This window comes from Equus przewalskii, chromosome 23 (genome assembly GCF_037783145.1).
Source record: "Equus przewalskii isolate Varuska chromosome 23, EquPr2, whole genome shotgun sequence".
NCBI classification, from domain to species: domain Eukaryota; kingdom Metazoa; phylum Chordata; class Mammalia; order Perissodactyla; family Equidae; genus Equus; species Equus przewalskii.
This window is the reverse complement of record NC_091853.1, coordinates 8,334,033-8,353,986: the sequence shown is the minus strand read 5'-3', so window position 1 is coordinate 8,353,986 and position 19,954 is coordinate 8,334,033. Positions and strand designations below refer to the sequence as shown.

The window sequence follows — 19,954 nt, the reverse complement described above, 5'->3', positions numbered from 1 at the left end:
GCTCAGAAGTACTTTTTTTTTTTTCTTTTTAAGATTGGCATCTGAGCTAACAACTGTTGCCAATCTTCTTTTTTCTCCCCAAACCCCCTCAGTACATAGTTGTCTATCTTAGTTGTGGGTCCTTCTAGTTGTGGCATGTGGGACGCCACCTCAACATGGCCTAAGGAGCAGTGCCATGTCCGCACCCAGGATCCGAACCGGTGAAACCCTGGGCCGCCGAAGCAGAGCGCATGAACTGAACCACTCGGCCATGGGGCCGGCCCCAGAAGTACTTCTGACTTTTAGGAAAACTAGAGAATATATGTTGCTGTAGTTTAGGATGAGAAATTGTTAACATAAGGTGTACTATGTGGATCAAAGGTTTGACTTTTCATAATCTCTCATCATCAGATTCGGAGGTAAGATCTGTACGATGATCCTCATGTGCCACTGGGTGGGCAAATGGGAGGTTGGAACTTCGCTATTTTCCAGATTGACCTGGGAGACATGCCTCATCGTGTGCATCTCACACTTAAGAGACAGCGTTTGTAACAGCTGTCAATTATTTAGTCATAATGATGTGACACAGAGAAGATTTTAATTAAATAACTAAATAATTAAAATACTAAATTGCTTTGAAACTGTACATTGTCTAAATAACACATACATGTATTTCCTTAGGATTTCTGAGGGCGTATTTGAAGAATTCTGAAGTCATTGTCTTGGCAATTCTTTCTCTGTCAGGATTTGCGCTAGGACAGCTGGCCTACAATATTGTTGAGGTAATGTCTGTACAATAAATCAGAGAATAGATTAAAGAACAATGAGCACAAACAAGATCCACTCCCACCCTCCTCCCTGAATGTACGGCATTTTTTTTTATGTACACAGCTACTGAAAAAATTTCCTCTGGTATAAAAAATTTTACAAATGAAACCCCATACAATAAAGGAGACATAAATTAGAGGAGCTTAAGATAAAGCTCTAATTTGGAAGAGAGGAAAATTTGATTGCATCCTTGTGTTCATCATCTGCCTTTGGAGCCTTGCTCTCCTTCCTTCCCCTGTACACACACTGGCTGCTTCCCTGCTATTGTCTTTAACACCCATGGAGACTCTAGTAATAAAACGCAGCAGTTATTGTCATCATGGAGCATGGTTGCTCCTTTCTAGCTGCCAGATTAAATGCAAAACATGCATCCTATGGTATAAAATAGAGATACAAGAGAAATTTCATTAATTTATTAGCTTATTAACTCAATTTCAAATGCATAGGAGTGTGGTTGGTAACCATTTGTCTCCACTCATTCTTTTATTTTTAAAAATGCAGACAATGCTTGTAGCTATCTAGGGTCGTCAAAGTCTCCTGTTACTCTTCTGACACACCACCGCTACTTCTAGCTAACATTTTTGAGTATTTACTATGGGTAGGCTCCCTTTTAAGTGCTTTGTATTTATTGTTCTGTCAATTTATTATTAACTCTTAAGTTAATCCATTCATCCTCAACCCAATGCAACCCAGTGGAAGTAGTTACTCTATTCCCATTTTACAAATGAGAAAACTGAGGCACAGAGAGGTTAAGTAATGAAGATTAAAATATTAATTGGCCCAAAAACTTTTTAGGAGGGAGTGTTTACAGCACTTCCATCATTGTTGCTATAAGTGTTTTCCATTGATCTGTGTACAACCTTCATGATTTATTTCCTATATACACAATCTCTATTGTTATCTATGTATTATTTTTCACTATCTGACTCACTGAGAGATTTTGAAATCCTAAGCAAATGTCGGTGAAACACAAGTACCTGTGCGAGTCCCTTTTTTCCCCTCTTAGTGCGAATTAGAATAAATATCTAACAGTAAAACAAAAAATACTTATGTGTGAACTACCTAAAATCATCTCAGGGACCACCAATGGTAGGGGTGCCACTTTTGAAAACACTGATTACTGACCACAAGCAATGTTCATGTAACCCAAACTCACACAATTCTCTGGGGAATAGAGGACTATACATATAACTCATCTGGACAGTTAGATCGAGAAATCTACCACAAGGCACTCAGGACTGGCCTCTTAGATAATCTCTCATCAGCTGCAAATTGGAATATTCTAAAATTGATATTGATTGACATAGCATCAACCTAATTTCTAATACTTCAAAATGGCAGCAAACTAATTTCTTGTTTGCCTTTGTTATTTTAGGTGCACAAAGTTGTCTACCCTCTTCTAAGAACACCAAGTTTTTCACTTTATTGTTATTTTTCACCTTTAATTATATTTCTGGCTGCTTTGGACGTGGATTTTTATATACTCAAGAATGTGCTTTGGCAGGTAAGAACACATTTTAAAACAAATTGTGGCAATTCTTGCTTATTCATGTTGACAGAGAATGTGACTGCCTATAAAGAAGATTAATAATTCACAAAACTCACATTTTCAGTTGTTTTACCCTCCTCTTTCTGCAGAACCACTAATGAAAGAGAATTGAGGGGAGGGAGAAAGAAGGAATATGAGTCACAGAGTGACCACTGTGACTAGGCACTGAGTAAATATCTTCTCCATTTTACGTACAAGCAGACTGTGGGTCAGAGGTCACAAACAACACTGACAAATGGCTGAACCTGGGTTCTAATCCCACATCTGACTTCATCTCAACTGTATCTGGAGACTTGTCCATTTTCACTACTAGGATTGTTTTATTTGGACCTTCTTGTGCTTTTTAAAAAAATCACGTATGCTAAACTATTTTGTTTTTCCTTTCAGAGAACGTGTTACTTTCTTTGGTTTCATTCTGTTCTTTTCTAACATCTTGAGTTAGATATTAGTTGATTGATTTTTTAATTTTTTGCATTTTGTCCATTTAAGGTTTTAAATTTTTCTGTAACTACTCTTTTGGTTTCATCCCACATGTTTTGATTTTTAGTGTTTTCATTATCATCCCAATCCTACCTAAATTTTCTTATACTTTTTTTCTCTGACCCATTAATTATTTAGAAATTGTTTTAAAATGTACAAATATGGCTTTTTCTTATTATTTATATTATCACATTGTGATCACAGAATGTGCTTTGTATGTCAACTCTTGTGATTTGTGGAGGTTTTCTTTGTGGCCTAGTATGTGATCAATTTTCCAAAATTTTCTGTATTTGCTTTATAAGAATGTATATTCTCTAATTGTTGAGTGCAGGGGTCTAAGTTTGTTCAGTAGATTGTTTTGTTAGTAATAAAATTTGGTGTTCTGTATCTTTGCTAACATATATCTTTGTTTTTCAGCTCAGTGTAACAAGCTTCCATAATAACTCTGGATTTATCAATTTCCCCTTGCAATTCTGTCAGCTTTTACTTTGTGTAAATAGAGACTCTGTTATTAACTGCCTACAAGTATTGTTATTTTCCTAGTTAATTTTTTTTAACATTATTTAGTTACCCTTTTATCCCAAATAATGCTTTTTGCCCTAAATCAATCTCACCTGGTATTACTTTAGTTATACCAGCTTTCTTTTGGTTAGCATTTGCCAGCTATAACGTTTCCATCCTTTCACTTTCAAGATTTTGATGTCCTTATGTTTAAATGCCATTTTTATTATTCTTTTTGCTGAGGAAGATTAGCCCTGAGCTAACCTCTGCTGCCAATCCTCCTCCTTTTTTTGCTTGAGGAAGATTAGCCCTGAACTAACATCTATGCCAATATTCCTCCAGTTTACATGTGGGTCACCCCCACAGCATGGCTGACAAGTGGTGTGGGTCCACACCTGGGATCTGAACCCCCAACCCTGTGCCGCCAAAGCAGAGCATGCCTAACTTAACCACTATGCAACAGGGCCAGCCCCTCGATGCCTTTTTGATAATATAGTTGGATTTTGTTATTTTATTCAGGTTGAGAATCTCTGCTGTTTTTAAAAACTAGTTTGACATTTATTCTGACTAAAAGTATTTAGAAGGGAAAAGATTTTAACAGATTTGAGACACCAAGGAAGACATATGGATGGAAAATAAGTAGTTGGAAAGATGCTCAACATCATAAGTCATTAGAGAAATACAAATTAAAACCATAATGAGATACCACAACATACATTAGAATGGCAATAGCAGCAACAATGGCAAATCAGATGATACTAAGTGCTGGTGAGAATGCAGAGAAACTAGAACTCTCATGCATTGCTGGTGAGAATGCAAAATGGTGGAGCCACTTTATAAAGCAGTTTGGGAGATTCTTATAAAGTTAAACATACACTTGCCATATGACCCAGCAATTCCACTTCTCCGTATTTACCCAAGAGAAATGAAAACTTACATTTACACTAAAACCTCTATGTGAATCTTTATAGCAGTTTATTCATAATCCAAAAAATCTGGAAACAACTCAAACATTCCTCAATCAGTGAATGGATAAATAAATTGTGGCACATCTTACAACGGAATATTACTTGGCAATAACAAAGGAACAGATTATTGATAGGCATGACATGGAAGAATTTCACATGCATTATGCTAAGAGAAAGAAATCAGACTCAGAAAACTACGTATTGTATAATTCCACTCACAGACCTTCCTTCTAGCAAAGGCAAAACTATAGGTTTGGAGAACAGATCATTTGTTGCCAGGGACTGAGGATGGGGGAAGAAATTGACTACAAAGGGGCAGCATGAGGAAATTTTGGGGGGTGATGGATCTGTTTTGTCTCTTAATCGTGGTCGTGGTTACATGACTGTGTGCATTTGTCAAAACTCATATAACTACACCAAAAGAACGAATTGGATTTATTTCTTCCATTTAATTTTGTACATTGTATTTAACCTGATTTTCCGTTGCTTTTTCTCATTCTTTCTTCCCTTCTCAAGCAATTAAGTTGATTCAGTTTTCTTTATCCTTTTTGTTCCTTCTGCTTATTTAAAAGTTTTACATTCTATTTCTATGTTTGAAGCAGGCACTGCGAAGTGCCTATCCCATATGCGTTCTCCCTTTCTTCCTCACTAACAGAAACTTACTATTTTTGGTTTGGTACAGTAGTGGGCCCAGTGTGAAATACTACATTTCTCAGCATCCCTGACAGATGTGGTAGCCTCAGGAAGTAGTCTGGCCAACGAAATGTGTACAAAAGTTTGCCGAGTAAGGGTTCTTCTAGAAAACCCTTAATAAGGGGGCCAAATCAGCCAGCACGTGCTTTTTGCCCTACGTTTCTCTCTCTTTCTGCCTGGAGCCCTGCCAATCAACAGTTAGGAAACTAGGAAATATTTTACACAGAAGCGGGAGAAATTTGCATTCTGTTTTAAGAGCATTTTGATGTTGAAAACTATTAAGCTGGAAGAGCAACAAGAAAGATTGGTGAACAGTCTTTTAACAACAAGATAGAATCTTATTTGTTTGGAAGGCATGATTTCTTTGAGGCAGGTAAACTAGAATACCTTTCAAAGCTATCTTCTAGAGTGTAGCAGTCCCCCTTTATCCGCAGTTTGGCTTCCCACGGTTTCAGTTACCCATGGTCAACCACAGTCTTAAAATATTAAATGGAAAATTCCAGAAGTGAACAATTCATAAGTTTTAAATTGTGTGCCATTCTTAGCAGTGTGGTGAAATCTTCATCTCTTCCAATCTATTCTGCCCTGGACATGAATCATCTCTTTGTCCAGTGCATCCACACTGTATACACTACCCGCCTGTTAGTCACTTTGTAGCCAACCGCGTTATCAGTTCGGCTGTCGCGATATGGTGGCGCTTGTGTTCAACCAACCCTTAATTTACTTAATAATAGCCCCAAAGCGCAAGAGTGGTGATGCTGGCAATTCGGATATGCCAAAGAGAAGCCGCAAAGTGCTTCCTTTAAGTAAAAACGTGAAAGTTCTTGAATTAATAAGGAAAGAAAAAATCGTATGCTGAGGTTGCTAAGATCTACAGTAACTTTTATTACGGTATATTGTTATAATTGTTCTATTATGATCAGTTGTTAATCTCTTACTGTGCCTAATTTATAAAGTAAACTTTATCATAGTAAGTATGTATAGGAAAAAACATAGTATATATAGGATTCGGTACCATCTGTGGTTTCAGGCATCCACTGGTGGTCTTGGAACTTATGCCCCTGGATAAGGGGGGACTACCAGAAGTGTATAAAATATATAAACAAGATCTGATTCTTATTTGAGTAAATGCAGTCATGTCATCTTTAAATGTTAAAATCTAATACCAAGTTATGAATTGGTTTCACAGGTCCTCTTAACTGGATTAATTAGCTTTTCTACGGCATTCATCATAATTGGATATGTGGTTCTGAAATTCAATAAAGATGAATGGGATTTGCAGTCTTGCCTGCTCTTTAGCTTGACTCTTGGCATCACAGATCCTATTCATTCTGTGAATTCACTGAAAATGATTGGTATGTCAGATTTATTTCTCTCTCTTATCTTGAAGATATGAAGATAAATTATGTTCTTTTGATTATATTTTTCTTGTGTGAATTGTGCCTCCAGCAGAGTAGATATTTGTGCTGTTTTTCTTGGAGACCGGGCATTGATTGATTTGAAGGATGCAATGCAAATAAGGCAACCTAGGATCTGGGGTAAATAGCACCAACTATAATCTCAAAGGATTTTTTTCAAGAAGAAAATGTAACCTTTTTAGAGGAGGGTAAAAATTAGCATTCTTATTCCATTTCACTGAATTCTAAGGACACAAAGTAGAGACTCTGCTCTATGCCTAATGAAACTTTTGCAAGTCTTACTACCTTTTGTTAAAACAGTCTCCATTTTGGAACAGCTAACCTTGGGCAGGTAGTGGAGCGGGTTGTAAAAGAAATGGGGTAAGAGTATAGTCTGGCAAATATGTTATTCAAGAAAAGCTTATTTCCAGGAGGGTTTGGGATCCCCCTATTTCCCATTTTATTTGGTAAAGGATGATTTCACTCTGAAATCTCCCCCTGTTGTCATGTTTTATTCACATAGCAGTAAAATCATGAAGTGGTTAGATGCTATGGTTTCTATTTTTGACTCGGAGATAGTTTCCCAACCGATTTTAAGATCCCGGCTATATTTAGTGGAAATATATCGCCTTGTGATTGGAGGGGGAAGCCTCCAACCTTTACAGCAAGTGATACCCCCATTTTTACACCCATCTGTACCTACAGTCGGGAAAACGTAGGAGGTTTTAAAATGGTTTTGGGGTGATATTCCAAATTGTCACAAGATATGTCTCAAAGACTCTGATCCTGTCCTCTTTTCTTTCTCTCTGTGTTTTTTCCAAGTACAATTTTTTCCTATTTTTTCTTCACCTGTCTTTCTGTTTTAGCCATTTGTATTTGCCACTGGTTTTGTTCACCTCATTCTCTTCCTGCTCCCTTTTCTTCAGTCTCTTGACTCTAAGTGACTATAATAAACTATAAACTTTAATTATTTATTGCAGTTTCTGTATTCAAGTTTTTTTCCAGAAAAGGAGTCAAATAAAAAATCTTCTATTTCTTCAAAAGAAAAGTAGTGAAGCTATTTGGCTCTTAATTGACATTTTCTTTATGTCAATAATGCTCAGGTGGCACATGTGTTCTGGATCCAGTAACATTTTTTCCTAGTAAGACAGATTTGACTCATTTTTCTGGGGAAAATCACTCTCACTTATTTGTGGTGTTGGCAGAGCCACCACATCGCCCTATGTGTGAATTAGATAAATGATTCTTTCTCTAAAACAGTTTACTTCTATCTGATCGTCATAATGCATTAATTTTTAGGGAAAATATTTTTTGCTATATGACTAAAATTATCGCAATAATATAAAAAACTACAGGTTTTTCAATGAGAAGGGTGCTTCTTTTGATGTGGTGCCCTTGTGTAGTGTAAAACCTGTACAACCTAATCTGAGATGGACGGACACATGGAAAAAAGTAGTGCATGCTCACATGCAAGTTAAAAGGAGCTTATCTATTCATTACCTGTTTGAAAAGAGCACCTGGAGCTCAAACAATTTTTACTTTAAAACAAATATGGAATAGGAGCTTGTAAAGGAACAAAATACAGTTTTGGTATGATCTCAACTGAGTAAAGAAAATTATATGCTTAGAAAAAGACTTCAATGTTAAAATGGTTATATCTGGGTCATGGAATTATAGGTGGTTTTTGTTTTATTCTTTCTTCTTCCAAATTTTACAATAAATTAATGAATATGTTAGTTTCACATTAAGCCAATAAAGAATGTAGGGAGTAATTCTTGTGGGGTTTTACTATTAAAAATAACTATAAATCAAATTCAAAACTGTGTACACCAAACCTTAGGCTTTACTTGCTCCTGGTTGACTCACTGAATCTGAGGGAAGGATTAAAGGATTTCTTGACCAGCTAATAATCTCAAAACCTGTTTAACCAGTATTTTTGTGCCTTCTGTTTATAGTCAAAGTTAGTAACAAGAAATAAGGTGAGATGATTATAACTTATTGTGCAGGATAATGAAGCAGGAAGTAAGAAGAACAAAAGAACAATAATGAAGAAAGAAGAACAGAAATAAATAGCCTGAATATTGATCCATGATCAGACACTGAGTATTCTAAATTCTGTATAATCCTGGTGTCTACCCTATCATTTAGGAGACTTTTGCAAAGATAGCTAGAATCCAAATATTCTGATGTTTCATATCCTCAGATCAAACTCTGGAAGCAGAGATTTCCTTTCTTGTAAACTACATATAGTATCTTAGAAATAATAAGAATAACCCCCACCCAAGTTATGTATATTCAATTATTATGTGTTTCAAAAACATATAAGACAGAAAAGTAGAATCTTAATCAGATCCAGTTCTGTTTGGATTAAAAATAAAATAGTGTCACTTAGGGGCCGGCCCGGTGGCGCAGCGGTTAAGTTCGCACGTTCCGCTTCTCGGCGGCCTGGGGTTCGCTGGTTCGGATCCCGGGTGTGGACATGGCACTGCTTGGCAGCCATGCTGTGGTAGGTGTCCCACGTATAAACTAGAGGAAGATGGGCACGGATGTTAGCTCAGAGCCAGGCTTCCTCAGCAAAAAGAGGAGGACTGGCAGTAGTTAGCTGAGGGCTAATCTTCCTCCAAAAAAAAAAAACCAAAACAAAACAAAAACAAACAAACAAAAATAGTGTCACTTAATGTGATCAGTTTGGATTTGATACAATGGATTCTATTAAACAGCTGCTTTTAAAAAATATGTAGCTATGCAATCCTTTTTATATTAATTTGTAATTATATTATGCTGCCTAACATACCATTGTGTGTCAAGTGTTCTTAGATTTAGGGTTTATGCTTTAAAGTGAAAAAAATCCAAGGCTGGTATGTAGCTTCACAGACTCATCAGGGACACTGGGCTATTTATATACTCCTATTTATTTGCTCCTATACCTAAGATAGAGTAACAGTGCCTAGATTTACTTTTATGCCTGAAACAACTGAAAAACTAAACCAAATATATGAAAAAAAACCCCAACCAGTTGTCAGATATTGAACCTCAGGCAGTGCAGGACAGTGATCCCTGAGAAGGACAAAATGAGGTGAGTCCTTGATCGCCCTTGCCACAGCTTATTACCTGGAGGGAGTTTCCAGTTCTCAGTGGAGGGGAGGGTAGCCTAGGTGGAGTCTGTTAGTTTCTTTGAGTGGGAAAGATCAAGAGTTTGGAGTCCAGGAAGGCCAAGGCAGCTAGAGTTCATGGGACAAATTACTGCAGAGATGGAAGCTGCACTGAAGGAGGAGTGTGAGAGCTGCAGAGGCTCCCCTTTGAGTCTTTGGATGAGCACTCATTAGTGCAGGCATGTGAGGAAACTGCCCAAGGCTGGGAAAGGAGAATACTTGAAGGAGCAGAGGGAACAATTCTTTTCCTGTTTACTACAGCCAGAGTGGAAAAACCTCATAATTCATGGCCCATCAGGTAGAGGACTCAGAAGGTTATTGCCTCAGGAGAGGGGAAGATTAACCTCAGACTAACGGTTGCTCTGGCACTACCTAATAAAGCTTAAAAGCAAGCCTCAGAAGAGTCAAACTGTTTCCAAGTAACAACTGCATCCCAGGACAAAGCTCAAGAATAGACGTAGGAATACATAAATACACAGCACCTAATAAGGTAAAATATACAATTTGTCATCTATAATTAAAAATTAGCAAGCATGTGAAGAAGCATACCCATAGGTAGTACAAAAGTAATATGTAGAAACATACCCAGCAATGATGCAGATGACAGAATTAGTAGACAAAGATATTAAATCAGTTTTTATAACTATATTCTATATGTTCAAAAAGTTAGAAGAAAGATTGAGTATGGGGTAAAACCTGCTCCTACGAGCTTATGAGAGCCAATTGTTAAACCATCAGGAATTTTGCAATCCACTTGTTAAACCATTGGTGGCTTCGAATTGGTTATGGTGGGAGTGTTTACCCATGGAACTGGTAAATGCTACAAATCAGGCCTTTCTTAATTTTTGAGAGCTAGGTATAAAAGAGACCTAAATCAAGCTTCTAGAGACGAAAACCACAATATCTGAAACAAAAAATACACTGGATAGAATTAACAGATCAGACACGGAAAGGATTAGTGAACGTGAAGATGCAGCAATAGAAACTATCCAAAATGAAGCACAGAGAGAAAAAGTCTGAAAAAAATGAACAGAACATTAGTGAGCTGTGGGACAACTTCAAGTGGCTTAGTGTACAAGCGTCCAAAAGAGAGAAGAGAGAGAGGGAAGAACAAAAAATTATTTGAGGAAATAATGGATGGAAAATTTCTAAACTTGATGAAAAGTATAAAGCCACAGATTTAAAAGGCTCAATAAATCCCAAGCCCAAGAAACACAAGGAAAACTGCACCATGGCACATTATAATCAAATTCCTAAAAATCAGTGATAAAGAGAAAATTTTAAAGGCAACCAGAGGAAAATGAGATATTATATACAGAGAAACAAAAATACTAATGACAACAGACATCTTTTCAGAAACAATGCCAGCCAAAAGATAGTGGAGCAACATTTTTAAAGCACTAAAAGAAAAATACTGCCAGCTAGAATTTTCAGTGAAAATATCTCAGTAAAAATATCTTTTGAAAGCAAAGACTTTCTTAAACATATAAAAGCTGAAAGACTGTATCACCAGCAGACTTACACTAAAAAAATGTTCAAGGAAGTCTTTCAGGCAGAAAGAAAATGGTATGAGATGGAAATTTGGATCTATATAAAGGAATGGAAAGCACCATAACTGGTAAACATATGGAAAATATAAGACTTTTTAAAATCTTATTTTCAATCTCTTTAAAAGATAATATTTAAAGCAAAAATGGTAGCAATTGTGGGACTTATTTATCTGCCTCTCTATCCTTTGTGTAAGGCTTCCATCCTTGGGATCACAAGTTGGCTGCTAAAATTCCAGTGATCACATCCATATTTCAGGCAGGAAGAGGAAGAAAGGCAAGGTCCAGAAAGATGCTCCCCTCAGTCCAGTCACCTCCTCCCCCAAGAAATTTCCCAAAAGTCCTACTCAGTAACTTCTGCTTATATCTCAGTGGCCACTCTTAGAAGCCCAGGAGTTGGGGAAAGGTGGTTGTTTAGCCGGGCACATTGTCACCCTGAATAAAACCAGTTTTGTTTTTTTTTCACTAAGAAGAACAGAGGATGATACTGGATGGGCAAGTACCAGTCACTATCACCCTACTCATAAATTGTATATCACTGCACGATTAATTTAATTATATTTTCCATTAAACCTGGTAGTGAATAAGTACCAATAAGATGGGTACTCAATTTTTTTAGTAACAGCTCTATTGAGATATAATCCTTATCCCATAAAATTGATGCTTTTAAAGTGTAAAATTCAGTGGTTTTTAAAGTATTTACAGTTATGCAACCATAATCACCATCTAATTTATAACATTTTCATAATCCCCAAAAGATATCTTATACCCATTAGCAGTCACTATGCACTCCCTCATCCCGTAACCCCCTGGTAAACACTACTCTGTTTTCCATCTATGGATTTGCCTATTCTGGACATTTCATATAAATCTAGCCATATGTTACATTTTTATGTGTGGCCCTTTTCACTTAATATAGCGTTTTAAAGGTTCATCCATGTTGTAACATGTGTCAGTCAGTACTTCATTCCTTTCTGTGACTGAATAATATTCCATTGTAGGGATAGGCCACATATGTTTGTCCATTCATCAGCGAATGAACTGTGGGTTCTTTCCTCTTTTTGACTCTTCAGAATAATGCTGTCATGAACATTCATGTACACATTTTTGTGTGGACATTTTCAATTCTCTTGGGTGTATACCCAGGAATAGAATTGCTGGGTCATATTTTATAGTTCTTTATAAAATGTGATTCTTTTGGAGTCTAACAATTCATCCTTATTCAAGCTAAATACAGTGCCCTGAGAAGTGTTTTATCTCGTTCTGAAACTCAAGTATGGTTTGAGGTTATGAAGACTTCAAGGAATGCTATTGTCATGTACCTTTGCCATCGGAGATACATAAGGCACAAAGGACAGATTAAAAAGTGGTGATTATGATTGTCTTACAGACCCACCCCAGGCATGGTGGCCTTCATTTTTTTTTCCTAGCATATTCCTTCTCTTTTCCTTTTGTGTTTCCTGTGCAAGAGCATAATTTTCATGAACCTTATTACATTATATTTTATATTTCCTTTTCCAGGCATTTCCAAAATGTATACTGATATCATTAGAGGGGAATCAATGATCATCTGTGGTTTTACATCCATTGTTTTTGGAATGTTTCGGAGACACTCACATCACTTACCCATGTTTAGGGGTAGGAGCATTTTTTGTCTTTTTATTTTCTAAAATCATTCTTGTATGCTGCATTTCAATTCCTTCTAAAATTAAAATACGTTCGAGATGTCTTCACTTTACTGTTTTCCCTATACTTTATTCTTGGACCAATTAAAGTAGTATATCAGGTAACAAGAAAATAATTACCGTCCATGTGTTTTCTTGGACTTTAAGGGGGAAAGAGTGTTAAAGAAATTATTTCATCTCCCTCAATATGCACGTGCACATGTGCATGCATGCGCATACACACGTGTCATTTAGCTCAGACTTACTTCTTTCCGGGATCAATCTGGACCTCAGTGAGTGGATGTTAAGAATTGGGTTGGTCCTGGATTTGAGTCTAAAGCAGAACAGTTCAAGCAGTACTGGAGAGTCAGGTCCTAGAAGTGATAATAGTCAGATTCAGGTGGTTAAAGTTCACTGGGATATGAAGCCTGTTACCTCACTAAGTTTCCAGATGTGGTGTAGTAGATAATAAAGGGGGGAAAATCACAGCACAAAGAAGGAAAAGGTGTTGTCCTGATATGTTTATGTGATAGTTGTAGGAGGAGAGAGGTACTAAAAGGAGAAAGAAATATTGGTAATAAAGAGAAGTTGGCAGTGCTTCTCAATGGGGGAGTTATAGGCATTTGGGGTGGGACAATGTTTGTTGTTTAGTACTCCCCTCAGCATTGCCTGATACCTGCTCACTAACTGCCACTCTTGTCCCCAGTTACTGTGACTACAGAAAATTTCTCTTCTCCATTTCCCAAATGCCACCTGGGTGGGGGCGGGGGTCACAAATGGATTGCAGGTTGGTAGGGATCCTGGACACGGTTTGCTTGGCCTTGACAGTTTGTAAAAAATTTGAATTTAGATGTCCTTTGGTTGGACATTCACTCTCCAGTTTGTCACAGGCTTTTCACATTTATGGTCCCTGCCAGGCTCATGAGAGCATTTGAGTCTGCTGTCCCTGCATTAGTAAACCTGGAGCTGCAGGCTGTCAGGGAAATATATCCCCAGAGAGCCTCTTTTGCCAGGCTTTCATGGGAAACTCCCCTCTGCTGAAGAACAAGGTCCCCACTCAAAGTCTCAAGAGCAAACCAAAGTACATAGACCCAAATGTCATCAGTGAAAGAAAAAAATAAAGTCATAGTTCAACTTCTTTTTTTTTCTTATTTTCTATTTCTAGAGTTACACATGATTGTGGACCTCTCCATGGACATTTTTGGAAGCATAATATGTGGATATTGGTGTGCAAGAATCATTCAGTTTACATTGACTGACCTTTTTAGCAATACGCTGACTAATGTCATTATTTGCGTTTCAATGGTGTACATGACTTTCTACATTGGTAAGGCAGAAACAAATACAAAATATGCTATCCTCAAAGTGAACTTAATGCATCTTTATTTTCCCTTGATCTCAAATCCAGTTGCTTCTTCTCGATCACTTCCCCCTTGTTGTTGTCCCTCTGTGCGTCTTGTCATATTATCTTTCTGCCACCTCCAGCTCTTTCCTGGTCTCTTAACATCACTTAATTTCAGCTCCATGTCCCTTCCCTTTGCATTTCTCATCTATGTTGTTACTCTCTTATTCTTTTCAAACTCTGTTTTTTGACCTTACATTTAGTCACTGGCAGTCCCCTGGAAGAGGAATCAGCGCTGAGCTGATTTCTGCTCTGACCCATAGTCTCTGAAATGAGGAAGTTGAGACAGATGCTCCTGAGGTCTTTTCCAGCTCAACAGTCTTTAATTCAAAGGGTACCAAATTGAGGGCATGAAATTAGGGTAGAAATGGAAGCCATTATCTGAGGCTAAGAGGCAGGAAAGGAGGGGGAGAAATCAGGCGTCCTTGTATCCGGAGGAGAAGCAGGAGAGCTGATGAATCGCAGGTGTCAGAGTGCCCAGCACACGTAGACCTCCCACAATCATTTGCTAGTTAATCCAGTGATATTGGGACTTAAAGTTTTTACTGGCTTAAAGTAACCATCCCAAAGAGCCATACTAACTCTGGCAAAATGGTCAAATTCTGCTTCTTCTCCTATCTCACACAGTGGAGTAATTTCCATCCATGAAAGACCACATGTAGCAAGAGGTTAATTACTCCTCTTTTCACTTCCTGTTGTCTATAAGAACTGCTGCTTCTACAGATAAATTGCCACAGGGTGTTGTTCACTGCCCCGAATTGGTAAAATTGTAGAAAATATTGACTGAAAGGTCACTTCCCTCAACTTTCCTCATTTTTTCCTCCCCTGTGAACCTTTTATGCCTTAAATCTCTGAAGAAATTTTTTAAATTTAAGATTTCCATTTCTTCCACTAGACCTCCACCGTTGAGGTGGAGGCTGTCTCTTATTCATCTTTTTATTTTTTCTCTTTTCTGTGTTCCCCTAGCCAAGCCTAGCACTTGCCATGTGCCCAATAGTAATTTAACACATGTTGGTGGAATAAACTGGTGCTAGTCCACAGAAAGCTTTGGAGTTAAGAAGACATGAGTTCAAATCCCAGCTTCACAATTTCTTAGCTTGGTGACCTTGGAGTATTACTTAACCTTTCTAAGCTTTAGGTAGTTTCCTCATCTATAAAAGTGATACAAGGGCTAGCCCCATGGGCTAGTGGTTAAGTTCTGTGCACTTCACTTCAGTTGCCTGGGTTCATGAGTTCGGATCCCAGGTGTGGACCTACACCACTCATCAGCCATGCTGTGGTGGTGGCCTGCATACTAAGTGGTGGAAGATTGGCACAGATGTTAGCACAGGGCTAAACTTCCTTAGCAAAAAAAAATGCATAAATAAATAACTTAAATGATATAATAACACCTAATTTATAGGGGCATTGCAGGCACTAATGTGTGCTGCATGACTCACTCATGCTGGTGTGCTGGAGATAGCACTTACTGGCTCACGAGGGCTGATTGTGCACATTTCTTCCCAACTCTGTGTTCAAGTGACGTAATGTTGGTAGCTTGAAACTGGGCATTGTGGAAGTAATTACACAGTAGAAATTAGCAGATACCTCCAATAGTGCTTTTTTTTTTTAACCCCAGGAGAGCTGGTTTTCAACATTTATCAGCACATCACTGGCTTCAAGGTAGGGCCACCAATAAATGTGGATTCCCTTCCCTGTTCCTTCTAAAAAATGGAGGTGCTTCCAGTCAGTGCTTGAGAGGCTTGGAATAGATTCTCCGTCACAGATCTCAGAAGGAACCACTGCTGCCAAAGCCTTGATCTTGGACCTCTAGCTTCTGGAGCTGTGAGACCACAAATTCCTGTTGTTTAAGATACTTCGTTTGCTGTACTTGGTTATAGCAGCCCCAGGGAACTAATACGCCTCTCTCCTCCATTACACCTTCCTCTGCTTCAGGGATTAAAAAAGAACTTAGGACAGTCCTTTATTCTTACACTTAATCAGTTCCTGACAGCAAAGTCAGTAATAGGCACAGTAACAGGAGAAGTTCCATTGCCAGAAAGCTAAACGTAGATAAAATTCTCATTTACACATTCCCTTATGTTACACTGCTGTCATGTTATCTAATTTTATTTTTTTCCTTCACTAATGAACACACTGTCAACTGGCCTAAGTCCAAGGAGTGTCTCATTGAGGTTGGAGAGTCACCTCTTTGAGCGCACATAGTAATTTCCATTTTTGTCTCTACTGTGTTAAATTCATGACATCTGGACTTTTAGAAATCACTTGTATCAGCACATTCTTTCCTTTTCATGACATAAAATGGTCAAAAATTGCACAGACATTGCTACAAAGACAAAGGATGCCATGCTTATGGAACATTGTTGGTTGACAGGTAGCATGGCTGGAAATATTAATATATCAGTCCACAGAAGAAAATTTGAATTTAGTGTACAAAAGCCACTTTAAGAGAGTCAATGTATAATTCTTGAGAGATGGTGGGTTATATAAAAGTCTAGGCCAGAGGTGTACCAAGAGAGGTGGTGGGAGGGGTCTATCTGGCAGGAGGAATAGTTTATCAAGTGATATCGTTCAGAACTTCCGGGGAATAGAGATAATGAAAAGAAGACGCCTTTAGTCAGTTTTCATTATTTTAAAACTCTCTGCAAACAATGCATCCCCTTCTTGCCTGCTCCTGCTGTCTCTTCGTTGTTGTCATTGGTCCAGGCTATAAATGTCAAAGGCCTTGAGTCATCACCCTAATATATTCTAGATAGGAACATCCATTCCTGAATCCTGTTGCTTTTAGAAATTCTCCTAGGTGGAGGACCTTCACTTTTTCTAAACCAGAGAGAGACAGAGATTGATTGAGAGAGCCCCTTGTCTGCCACATTAATTTTCTGTGATGGTTTCTTTCCATTGAGTAAGAAAAACTTTGCCTCTCTATTTTTAACTCCTTGGGTCTATCCTGATGAAAACTGCTTCCTTTATAACATATTCCATGACTTTTACCCCTCTTCTCGAACATTTAAAATACAACTTAGTATAATAGCATTTGTAATTTTTTAAACACTTTCTTTTTCTAATAAAAGTAATATATATTCATTGTAGAATTTTGGAAAAATTTCAAAAAGTCAAAGAAGAAAAAAAATCATCCATAAACTTCTGCTATAAATTTAACCAGTGGTACCTTTTGGTGTATGTTCTCAGCCTTTGAAAAAATACATCCGTATATTAAAGTATGCATTCACACCATATATTCCTATAACATTGGGATTATACTACATAAGATATCAGTTTTAAAAGAAAGTCATTTAGTGGTTTCCTCATAGACGTTGTCTCTGAATGACTGTTACTGAAAAAGACTACGATGAGCTTTAAAATTCAGTAGTTCTGATTCTCTGGGAATTGGAAACAAGATTTCGAAGGACAGTTCTCAGCAGTACTAGTTTTACTGTCATTGGTTATTTATATTAAATTCAGCTAAATAAGTGATACAAAGGCATCTAAAGTGGACTTAAGTGATTAGATAAACCAAAGAATAATAAAATCCTCTTCAAATTAGTAAACAGTATTGATTTATTATGCAGTAAAGTGAACACATAAAAACAATAACATAATGATAAAGATTATTGTTTATTCATGGTTTTAAAAGTGTGCCAAGCACTTTTCACATTACCTCATTTAATCCTCACAACAATTCTATGAGGCGTCATTCTTTTACACCCATTTTACAGAGACAGGGACACGAATGGAGAAAGAGGAGGTCACATTCCCAGAGCAACCAGCTCTGCCCTGCTCCAAAGTGCTTCCTTTCCTACCTTGCATGTTCTTTCCCTTCCTTTCTGTCTATTTACGATGTGTTATTTGAAGGCTCTGCAGCGTAGGACTGTTGGTATTTTGATATTCGAACATTCTTCCTACTTGGTTTTCCTGCCTCAGACTACATTTGTTTAGAGCCAAAGGAATTACAATTTTCGGGGAGTCTGTATCAGGCCAAAGGACAGCAGGCTGCAGGCCCTGCAGTCACCACAGAAGCCCTGAGCTTGGACCGCGACCTCTAGGACATGCAACACAACGTCCCTGAGATGCTGGGCAGAGGCTGGGAAACTTATTTTTCTATTCGCCCTAAACCTCAATGATGGTCCACTGCAGAGTTGGCAAACTACGGCCTGTGGGCCAAATACGCCTATTTTTGTACAGCCCATGAGCTAAGAATGGTTTTACCTTTTAAGATGATTTAGAAAGAATTCAAAAGAAGAATATTCTGTGGCACAAGAAGATTATGTGGCATTCAATTTCTGTGTCTATTATTTATTGGACCCTCATTCATTTACGTATTACCTACAGCTGTTTGTGCATTACACCAGCTCAGTGGAGGAGTTGCAACAGGGACTATGCGGCCCACAAAGACTATATATTTCTTATATGATCTTTTACACAAAATGTTTGCTGACTCCTAATCTATAGGATTAGGCCAATCCCATGAAGCAACTTTCCAAGAGCTGCTACTCTGAAAGTTTCCCACCAATTCGTCACTTGAGATAAAGTACCTCAGTATGCAGATTTGAAAGCAACTAATTTTATTCATTGTTTTTCTTCCCAGTGGAATTTTTCGGAATGTCAGGTATGGTTGCTTTAATCACTGTAGGACTGAATTTGGATTCCTTAAGCTTTAAACCAAGGATGGAGTTCATAATTACTAAGTAAGTCTTCCGTTACGTACTTGGTATAGGTCTCATAGAAGTTTAGTGTTTATTTTTTTATTATTATTTTTTTTTAAGATTTTATTTTTTCCTTTTTCTCCCCAAAGCCCCCCAGTACATAGTTGTATATTTCTCGTTGTGGGTTCTTCTAGTTGTGGTATGTGGGACGCCGCCTCAGCGTGGTCTGACGAGCAGTGCCATGTCCGCGCCCAGGATTCGAACCAACGAAACACTGGGACGCCTGCAGCGGAGCGCGCGAACTTAACCACTCGGCCACGGGGCCAGCCCCAAGTTTAGTGTTTAAATGGTCTTGCCTTCATGGACACTAATAAAATTTCCTTTTTATAACTTTTTTCTACCTTTTAATTGTAATCTTACTACCAGTTATATTTGAAAAGAACTTAAGGTACCAACAGTTATTGACATTAATTGATATTTCTATTATGAATAACGTGTCAGTGGCTCAGAGACCATAGTGCTTTTTATACATAAATAACTCTGATAAAAATTTACTTTGAATTGGGGAAAGTTTAAAAAAGACTTTATTCCTGTTTAAAGTTTAAAAAGTTTAAAAAATACATTTATTCATAATGTACCTGAATGACAGTATCCTAATATGAGAAGAGCTAGAAAAGAAAAGTAGCAGAAAGATTCAACACAGCAAAACTACTACCTCCCCTTTACACCTGGTAATGCAAGGTGTCATATGGACATCTCTGGACAGAGGGAAAACCATTTGTCAGTTTTCTCAGACAAACGAGTTAGCCTTTCTCTGAGAGACTGTGCTAAATTACAGAATTGTTTCAGAACTTTTTGACACCAGATCAGAGTCTAGTGTAGAAATTCTCACATCACATGAAAGCAGATGTTGAAATGAAAAAATGAACCATAATCCTGAGTTTTCCCATGAAGATTCATTTCTTTAATGTAAAGGACTATCCATTGTGCTGAAATTGTGTCCTTCCTACTTTTTTTGAGTTTAAAGTGTTCTTGCTTTTATGAAATTCCAGTGATAGAAGATGGTACTTTCTTGTTTATAGCTCTACTTTGGAAAAGAAAAAAAAATGGCTTGTAACTATACTAGTTTTGTGGATATGTGAATGACAATT

General features: G+C 37.6%; 1 protein-coding gene across 9 annotated transcripts in view; it reads left to right on the top strand.

Annotated features, from left to right (window-relative positions):
- The window catches only part of SLC9C2 (solute carrier family 9 member C2 (putative)), an 85,353-nt gene that overhangs the window by 4,271 nt on the left and 61,128 nt on the right, over positions 1 to 19,954 (top strand). For 6 of the 9 annotated variants that reach the window (XR_011531950.1, XR_011531949.1, XR_011531951.1 and 3 more), the window contains exons 3-8: positions 661 to 761; positions 2,183 to 2,311; positions 6,188 to 6,353; positions 12,616 to 12,732; positions 13,924 to 14,085; positions 18,746 to 18,845. Coding sequence is in view for 6 of the 9 variants with exons in the window: in XM_070590893.1 (XP_070446994.1) it covers positions 661 to 761; positions 2,183 to 2,311; positions 6,188 to 6,353; positions 12,616 to 12,732; positions 13,924 to 14,085; positions 18,746 to 18,845 (775 nt within the window). In the remaining 3 variants the exon portion in view is untranslated. The remainder of the gene's footprint in view (positions 1 to 660; positions 762 to 2,182; positions 2,312 to 6,187; positions 6,354 to 12,615; positions 12,733 to 13,923; positions 14,086 to 18,745; positions 18,846 to 19,954) is intronic. The other 3 variants (XM_070590896.1, XM_070590897.1, XM_070590895.1) reach the window with 1 other exon arrangement.